The sequence below is a fragment of the Toxorhynchites rutilus genome, chromosome 2 (assembly GCF_029784135.1).
Source record: "Toxorhynchites rutilus septentrionalis strain SRP chromosome 2, ASM2978413v1, whole genome shotgun sequence".
Lineage (NCBI taxonomy): Eukaryota > Metazoa > Arthropoda > Insecta > Diptera > Culicidae > Toxorhynchites > Toxorhynchites rutilus.
In genome coordinates this window covers 318,256,212-318,266,085 of record NC_073745.1, presented here as the reverse complement: position 1 = coordinate 318,266,085, position 9,874 = coordinate 318,256,212, and the positions used below count along the sequence as shown (strand labels likewise).

Below are 9,874 nucleotides of genomic sequence, written 5' to 3'. Positions count from 1 at the left end.
TTTTAGCTAAACGAATTTTAATGTCTAATGAAATTTTTTACGAACTTTCTATGAATAATAGGTAACGGTAATCGGTATAAACAAAATATTATTAGCGAGGACAGATGAGAGAATCTACTTCAAGGGAAATTAATTACGAGGAAAATCCATATCACGCCGCTCGAAGCAACAAAGTACACATTTATACCAAATAAAACTTACGACCGTCGGCACGAAGAATTTCTACACCATTCATTACGCTCGAAGGGAAAAGGAACAATTGTCAAACAATTCGAGGTATCAACGAAAAACCAAGACACGATTTTCTTTCAACAACAGCTCAAAAACGATAGCATCATAGTACATCATTGTTTATTTTCACATACAGTCTCTTTGTTTCGTTAAAAATCTATTCAGAATCCACTTAGCCTAGAAACAATAATTTATACAACTGCAACAAGATTCTTTGAGGCATCTTTTCGCTGTGAAGCTTCTAGCAATTATCTGCATTGCTTGGTGCGGAGAAGAAGAACGAAATAATAATAAAAAAACAAGAACAAGTACTCACTTGACTTCACTTTTCTTCGCTACTTTGCTACAAATAATCAACAATTGCATCTTTCATCTACAGTCTAACATGTTTTACCCTAAACTCTGCTAAATCTCTGCTAATCTCATCTGTACATTCTTCTCTGCGCTACCCTTCGCTACCCTGTAATTGCACACACTGAACCGTATTGAATAAAGAGAGGAAGAGGGAAATGAGATGGGTAGTGAGCGCGAGAGTGAGATCATAGGCACACATTCATCATTCTCGGTGGACGCACGCACACGCGCACACGCACACACGTAACAATGGCACCGATTCTTCTCTTGGGCTTCGGCACTCGCCTCAGCATCGTGTTTTCAGCAAACAAGATTATTGCATGGTTCGCTTTTTTCAGTGTCTTCGTTCCCGAGAGTTTGATTCAAGTTTGCTTAGCCATTCGGAGATTCGGAGAGTCCCGGAAGAGACACCCGGAGGGATTTGAATTCCTCCATTCCCGGTGCGGTGCGCGCGTCCGGTCCCAAATGGCGGCCTTCGATCGGCCGATCGGTCGCATCCAGGTGTGAATGTGTGAGGAACTAATTTACACCCGTGTTTCTCTGTTAGCGCGTCGAATTTCTCGCTTATGGCTGGCTGGTCGACTTAACTTTTGTCCCTTTGGTGGAGCTTAAGCTGTTGCGTGGAAGCGTGGGGAGGGGGGCGATCGAGGCGATCTACCGATCACATCCGAGGATGGCGGAGATGCTGAAGCCCAGCTTCTTGGATTCCACGACGAGGGGTTTCTCGAGCGGAGCTCGGGGTGAAACCACACTCGGTAGCAGCGGGAGTGGGTTAAAGTCCCGCCGGAGTTGCTGCTGGAGATGCTGGTGGACTGCCGCGCTGGGCGGCAGCGATAGATGGGGTTGCTGGAAGTACGGGAACATAAGATCCATCCAGCCGGCTGCGGCCATAGCGGGGTTCAGCATGTGCTGGAAGTTTTGGCTGTAGGCGGAGGAGGAGACGGAATGCGATCGGAGCATTTCTTCGTGGGGGTTGCGATGCAGGTCGTCCACCGTAACCGGTGAGCTCGTGCCGGAGGATGAATCGCTCACAGAGATGTCACTATCGTCCAGTGATCCGCCGCTTTCGATGCGCAGGCGCTTGGGCTCCTGGGAGGGGCCCGATTCTCCGCCGGATTCCTCGGATTCTTCCGTGGAGCGCGAGCTCGTGCTCATCTGACCGGCCTTCCGCTTGCAGCGGGATTGGCCCGTTTCCCGGAATCCTTTGGCGAACGGGTTGTTGTCGATCTTCAGCTTGGTGATGCGATCGTTCTGTAAGAGAGGGAGAGAGAAGAGAAGATAAGCAATGAGATAAAGAAGGTTGAAGCAGCGTATGGTTTATGGAAAGAATCAACCCGTAAAGGACCGACGAAAAAGTGTTATCGCTTGCATCGCGCGCGGTTTGTTTTTGTATTCTTCGTTCGGACTCGGGGTCAGGGTTGAGCTTTGGAATGCCGCGCGAAAGGGACCAGACGAAGTATACAACAACAAAAAAGTTCGATCCTCAAATGAAGTCGTTGAAGCGTGTAAAGCGCTTACCCAAGATCGACAGGTTTTGATTTGGGAATGATGGTCGTGGAATCAAACAGTTGATGCCGCCCCTTGTTTTTTTTGGGTTTAATGGATTACGGAGTGAGTGATACTAACCTGATAAGCGGTGACGGCAACGAATTCCGTCTCTGGGAAGGTGAATGGCGACTGCGGTGACCAGGGAATCTGCGATGGGTCCGAGGTTTTGATGACGTGAATACGGGGCTGGTATTTGTGCATGCTGGTGAGAACGATCTGTGGAGAGGGCGGAGAAAGAAAAAAAAAAGGTTTGAGATTAGTGAGCTGTCGTTATTTTTCTGAAAGAGGGACTACTTACATGTCCATTGCTGTCCAGCGTGTTGTTTGTCAGTTTGACTTTGTTGAAAACAACCGGCTGGGAGGTCCAGTGGGACCCGAGAGAAGGACTGTCCGGGTGCAGGTACATTCGCTGGGGGCTCTGTGGCTCGGCGCCACCCGCCGGCACCCACTGGGATCCACTGAACTTGAACCGACAATCGCTGATGGGAACCATCTCGATGAGGACGCAATAGTTTTCCTCTGCCTCGAGTCCGTTGATCGAAAGTCGCATCGAGGGAAACATCCGTCTGGAATGAGAGAGATAGAGGGAGAAATGATTAGCGACCACTTGTTGACGCGTAAAACCGTGAAAATTTGGCTGCTTTTAACACTTGACGGCCTTGGGGAACCCAAAGTTGTCCGATGCCCGGTCAGAGAAGGTCGGTTGAATACATTATCAGTATGTATTCTTTCCTCGCTAGCTTCATGCTCATTTACAGCGGAACCCCGCATTTCCCGGGTGTTACGCTTAATTAAATTTTATTTGATATCAAATTATTCCCTCACTCCATTTCTTCTTCTAAGTCTAGGCATCGGTCGCATCGGTCGCATCGGTCGCGAAGAGAGGGGGCGCTTTATTACAGGCACTGCTGCCTCCTCACGGTGGTGCCTTGGTCGTCGAGGTCGTCCCGCAGGCCCCGTCTTTATGATTTGTGGGTGATCGTAAAAATTTACATTTCCTCGTGTCGATTTTCTAAGCTAATTACGACTCTGCGCGGACTCCGCGCGACGGTCAAATCCGGCCCAACTGATTGATAAATCAGATCGTGTAAATTGTCTATCTCCCGGGATCGGGGAAGGCGCTTTGGCGCCAAATACGCACCGCTCACCCGCTGCGAGGTAGACAATAAACACTTCGTTCCGTCGGGCGTTTTGGTTCTGTTGTTTTTTTTTTTCGTTGCGCTCTCGGCCCCGACTCGGAGCTATTGGAGGGCTCGGAGCCCCAGAACAAGCTCTCCCGCTGGGATAATGACTTCTCGCTTCTCTTTGCTTGGCCCCTGGGACCTGTTAGTGACCAAAATCGTCTGTGGGATGTTTTGGTTTGGAAAGCAAGCGAGCCTCGAGACTTTCCCAAAACGGGAGTTGCACGTTGAAAAAGTCATAATGCTATTTTGATTGAGAGACAGTTGTGGTTTTTTTTGGGAAATACACTGTCAGGTCTGATCCCGAATCAAAATAAACACCTTCCAGCAGCCGTGTGCCCACTTGAGAGGGCTGATGGGCACAGAAAACGGAGCAAAAATGCACGAATCTACGAATGCGGAAATTTGGGACCGTTTTTACGAGTCTCGCACTCGGGCAACCAGGCAGGGAATAAGAGGGAACGACGAGAAAAGAAAGACGGAGCAAAACGACCGTAAACATAATTGGCGCCAAACGAGATATTCTCCTGGAACCCGGGCCTATGGTTTAAGGCAACACAACATAACAGCGATTTATGATTGTGCTAAAACAAAAAGCCAGGCTGTGAAGAAAATTATTATTTCTCCGGCGGCGACTCTCTCTCTCTCTCTCTCTGTTTCTCTCGAGAAAAGGGACTTTTGAAGTGGCTGCTTCCCGGGGCCAGAGGCCCAGAGGGATCGGTCGGCAATTGCTAGAGCAAACACATCGTCTACCCTGTGTCTGTGCCGACGGGTCATAAAGATTGGCGCCAAGGCCGGTCAAGTGTTAAAAGCTGTGAAATCGAAATTGCTCACACCGAGAGGCTTCCATGAAGCCCTCGATGAACCACCAGTTTGAAGAATTCGACCTACCTTCCGCTCTTGGTGATGATCATCTCCGTCCCGATCCGGTGGAACTGACTCCAGAGTTCCTTGTTCTGCAGCTTGATATCGACGTCCGATGAGAGTGGGAAGCGCGGAGGCAACATCAGGGGCCTCGGCGCTGGCACCGGTAGCATCGTGGGGTAAGGATCTGGAAGGAAACCAAGAGAAAAAAATCGAACAATTAGTCTCGGCTATTCCGCGCCTATGAAAATATGGTGATTAACACATTGCTGCAGCCAAACCGCCGCCACAGGGCAATTAAGCTGATTTAACGTGGCGTGAAAATTGAAAATATACTCGTCATTTCACAGTTTGATGTGTTGTTTGCCCAAACAATCGCGGGGCGACGGCATCCGATTTATCTCGCTTGTTGCGAGCCCGATCGTTCGATGAGGATGAGGAGAAAAGACGCGAAGCACTGGATTCTGGGTGTTCTGGGTGGCCCACGACCCAAGCGATAGTCGTGACAATGATGGGGGGGGGGGAAAGAACACGCGAATATCTCTCCATCTCCCCATCTCCCCCCGGAGGTTTCCAGGAAATGAGATTTATGATTATCGCGTCATCATTATTACAGCCTGGGCGGAAGCACTCTTCCCGAAGTGGGCTAGTCCTCGTGCCAACCAAACTAGAAGCTCGTTAATGGCTACTCTTCGCAGTTCACGATCCCTGTAACGGGACCCACCGATCGATCGATCTCGCGATCGATCCGCTGAACTACTCTCAACTAATTACAGCGTGGTGGTTGTGCTCTCGGCTGCGAATTCAGAGACGAAACGTAATGGGTTCTAGATTTCCTCGAAAAGAAGGCTAATTACAGGTTCCACGAACCTTCCGAGCCGATGAATCGCTCTTTAAGGGGCGCGCACCAGGATGGAGTAGTGGCCCGAGCGAGTTTCCAATTAAAACATTACCCAAGCACGCCAGCAATGCCGCTCGCGCTCGCGCCAGCCATGTTCCGACGGCAGATATGGACTTCGAGTACTCCCAAACGAGGGGGTGACTTTAACCGGAGGAATTTTAATTGGCAGCTGCTAAACGCAGCCCTTATTTGGGACTCGCCAACTCCGGGGAATAGACTGACTGACGGTAGGTGACGAAGATTGATAGCACCGACACCTGTGTGCGCGAAGTTGAACTCCGAATTGACATGTCAAAACCCTCGTCAAAAACCCAAACTTTCTGAACCCTTGCTTACCTGGTAGACGCTGCAACATTTGCTGCCGATAGATCTCCGTCTGGAGGGCAAGGTGGTGATGCATTCTTAAATCCATTAGTTCTGTCATGCCGATGCTGATTTCGTTATTTTGTATATAATCACTTGTTCAAACTCGTTATAACACTCGAGCTCTGCCGGGTAATCCTTTGCTGGCACCGCACAGTTCTACACACTTCCAGTCTCTCTCTTAGCACACACGGACACTAATAGGGCTTCACTTTGGGGGTTCCCAAGTCACGCAATGTTTTCGCTTATACCAGGATATTGGTTCGCAGCACGATATCTTTTGCCTCGCACTTTTCACACCGTCGACTTCGAATGTCAGTTTGGCTTCAGCCAACACAATATCAACAAAAAATCCAAATCGAAAAAAAAATTCAAAATTTCACTACTGACTGACACGACGCGAGTAACGTCCACCCACTTGCAAGTTCGTTCGACAACTGGTTTCTGTTAAAACAAATATCCGAGTGCTAACTTCTTCGGCTGATCGTCTTCTTTCTTGATCTCCTTCGTGGTGTTGCTTTGGAACGCACACCATCGCATCCTCCCCACACTAGCACACGCACACACGCATCGGAACGACCGAAACCAGTTTGCGCCCCTATTCTCCTTTCGTCTACCCGACCCGACCCTTCACACGAGCCCGAAAAGGGCGAGAAAATACGCCTTGTAATCCAATACCCGACTTCTACCACTTCTTCTTCATCATCTTTATCCCATTGCTTCGCAACTGGTCCAACCAGTTTGTGGTTCCTTTGAGTGCACCCACACCAGCACAGCTCGGTTGGCTCCACCTCCTGCACCAACACAATCGCGACCATATAAAAAATGTTCGTGTGCGCGATGACGCGATTGCGTGTATCGGCTCGGCCCAGGTCCCACCACCACCACAGCGTGTGGGAACCCACCTATCAGAGAGTGCGAGTATTGATTTAATTTTTATTAAATGGCGTGAAATGTAAATATCGGAACCCGCGTGGCCGCGTGTCCCCGCCGCCACTCGCCGGTCGCGCTGGACGCGTTTATGGTTATGGTTGGCGCGTCATAAGCTGCGCGCTAAGTCTGCCTTGTTTATTTGTTATTTTTCGGCGGATTCTTGATTTGGCCCCCCCATAATCAAGTTGTTTGATTTCGGAGTTTGGGGCGCGCTGGGTAATTGGAGGGCAGTAAAACTGTCGACCGATCTAAGAACCCCACCGGAGCGGCCTGCATTCGAAATTGCTGTTTTTCTAACGATCGCTGTGATCTGATTTATAAATTTTATGGGAAATCATTGGTTGTATATCCTATTATCTTTCGGTTATTTTCCCGAACGCGCCAAAAACTTTCCCAAAACTGGAGTCATGCGTTGAAAGAATCATTGATTGGTATACAGTTGTGGTTTGAGGAATTTACTGTCAAATCAGAAATAAATACCTTCAAGCGGCATGGTTGATTTTATATAGTAACCCTTTGAACGACAATTTCTTTTTCTGTCAACACTGCTCTGACAGACGATTATTTTTTAAATTTTTAAATTTTTCTAGAAGCAAAAAAAGCAATACATCGATATGACTTACTGCTCTCAAAGACATCAAAGCTTAACTCGAAAATCGTGGGTAACGCTGTGAAGTCCTGAAATAAGGTGTAAACTCTAAAAATGTATATTTCAGCATGAAAACTATATTTCAGCAATACAGAGATCGTTAAACTATCCCTCGATAAGATCGTGTACACTAGTGATTAGATAATTTGAGGGTAATGACCGATTAATCGAATACTGACTATTCGATTAATCGAATACTGACTACAAAAACCGATTATAAATCGAACGATTACTAAGTCTAAATTATTTGTTTGACTGTCATTACCTTCTACCTGTTGTTGAATTGATGAATTTACATATATTCATCTCCATCAACATCACTATCTTCATTCATTTCTGACTGTTCATTCACATTGATCATTTGACTACCGGAAATTTGTGTATGACACCTTCTTTCTTTTTTCGAACTCTGGTGCTATTGTTTGAGTGCCAGGTGCAGGAATCATAATCAGAGGAATTTTGTCGTCATTAACTGAATAATTGTCTTGCACCACACCTACCGTTCCGAATCATATTTCGGACGCTTAAGGCATATGATGCAGAAAACACATCTAAACTTTATGCACAGGTATTATTTGGTAGATATTTTTAATAAATTAGTTAAATATGCTTTCAAGCATTCTACTTTAGTACCTATTTGATTGAAAACATAATAAAATCATCGAATAAAATGCTTTTCAAATGAAGCGATTAAGAATCTAACTTCGGACACTAAATCAAATTTCGAACAGATTGAATTCAAATTTCGGACACTTTATTTTGTAATTTTATGGAAGAAAAATTCATTACACTTGAATATATTTTATAGTCAACTGCGAAACACTTACCAAGCAATCACAGTAAACTGTTAACGATGATGAGAACTGATGAAACACGGGAGAAATTTAAATATTTATGAACGGGAAAATTGTACGTGCTCACGCAAAACAAATGTCAAACACAAACGATAGTGAGTGATGCTGTTGAATTTTTTCCTACTATGTGATAATTCAAATGTTATTCTCAAACGAAGTGATAGTGAAACCAAGGGATCACTCCAAAGAAGCAATTGTGATATTAAATTTATAGTTATATCATCAGTGCATGAAGCATTTCAAAATATTAGAACAAAGTGTCCGAAATATGATGTTGTCCGAAATATGGTTCAGAACGGTATTTGCTTCCAAAATTTGGTGATTGACAAAACATGCTGCCAAAACTCTAGTAGAAAACAGAACTCCTTTTCCAATGTTATTTTTTCCGAGTTTTTGATCATCATTTCTAATTGTTATAGAGAGATTAGTGTTGTGTTTTGTATTCCATGGGTTCATTGTTGAATATCTATATAAATGAAAATGTAAGGCAAAATCTGTTGGTAAGCGCAAAACCCGAGGAAGGAATGGTTCAATTTGAGTTATCTATATTTCGTTGTATTCGTCTCTTCCCGCAGATCAATATAGCGGAGAGAAAAATTGGAAAATTCGGAAAATTGAATTCCCACATATTCTACAATTAGCTAAGCGTTGTTAGTCCATATGATGTTGGCGCTAACGAAATTGATTTTTGTTCGAAAGCGGGAAAGGATTCTCAGACGAAATAACGCATTCCTATGTCTTCTATCTATACAGGGTAACTTCGATATAACGTACATTTTACTTTCAAAATTGTACGTTGTAGCGAATTGTACGTTATATCGAAGCATAATAAAGAACTCTGAAACGTAGCTTCTATTACTTGATTGTGTTGCTGTTTGAGTAAGGTTGATGAATAAAATCAATGAGAAGACGAAGCCAACTTTTCTCATGATGTTTCCCTTCGTTCTGTTGGTTGAAGTTTGATTCATTTAGAATCCGGAATCACAAAATAGTTGTATTTCGGGATTGGTTAAAGTTACAACACAAACTTTAGTATCAAAATACAGATAATTTATTGTTCTTTCAGAAAAAAATATTTTTTGGACTTTGATAATGTGTACGTTATATCGAGGGTACGTTATATTGAAGTTTCCCTGTATAAACAAAAATGGAAGGCCAAATGTGTTGGTATGCCCTAAACCCGAGGAAGGAATGGTCCGATTTGAGCTGTCTTTATTTTGTACTATTCTCTGTATCAAACATGTATTCCACGCAACGGAGGAACATGTTATTTCCGAATACTTGAAGAATCTTGAATAACAATTATGTCTGAAAATAATTTTATATTATAAGGGCGAATTTTTGTAGAAGTACTAGACAATTTATAGTAAAAAAAAATTGTAAAGGGTCAAAGGGTAATCAATCAATGAAGAGTTCAGTGATTGGACTCACTAACGTTCACTTAGTAAGAAAACGTGGATGTTTGAAAGTAATCAAATCAAAAAATCTATTTTGGGCGGGAGGAAGTTCGTCGGGTCAGCTGGTATATTATATTTATATTTATAATAATACTCTGATGAGGTTGGGACGTACCCAGTGGAGCTATGTTCCTTTGAAGAGATCTCATAAATGCAAAAAAAAAATAGCATACTAGCTGGGAGGTCGAAAATAATTAATGTTCGTGATTTTATTTCGGATGTCAGAAATAAAGTGAATTGTTCGGATATTTCGTTTATTGTTCAAAGTAAATTCGAAGATGTATTTTCCATTTTTTGAGTGCACGAATGATGATTATTACAATGTTGACAGCTGGATGCGTAGATGTTGTCTGAAAATGAATATTTGGAAACTTTAGGACAATACCGAAAGCATTACATAAAAAGTTTTTGAAAATGCGAAAAATTGCCAAAATGACGGCAATTTTTGTTACCGATCGCTGTTTGGAAGCTCAAAAAACAAAAAAAAATAGATATAAAACGGCTGTGTTAAAGCGTTACATAGCCGTTTTATATCTCAT

General features: G+C 44.1%; 1 protein-coding gene across 1 annotated transcript; it reads right to left on the bottom strand.

Annotated features, from left to right (window-relative positions):
- Positions 1 to 334: 334 nt before the first annotated feature.
- Positions 335 to 5,891, bottom strand: LOC129767580 (T-box transcription factor TBX6-like). Its single transcript, XM_055768620.1, has 5 exons — positions 5,416 to 5,891; positions 4,206 to 4,365; positions 2,432 to 2,699; positions 2,212 to 2,349; positions 335 to 1,836 (listed from the first exon to the last, which is right to left on the bottom strand). Exons 1-5 carry the CDS (start codon positions 5,501 to 5,503, stop codon positions 1,240 to 1,242), a joined length of 1,251 nt encoding a protein of 416 aa, XP_055624595.1. The 5' UTR covers positions 5,504 to 5,891; the 3' UTR covers positions 335 to 1,239.
- Between the last annotated feature and the right edge of the window lie 3,983 nt (positions 5,892 to 9,874).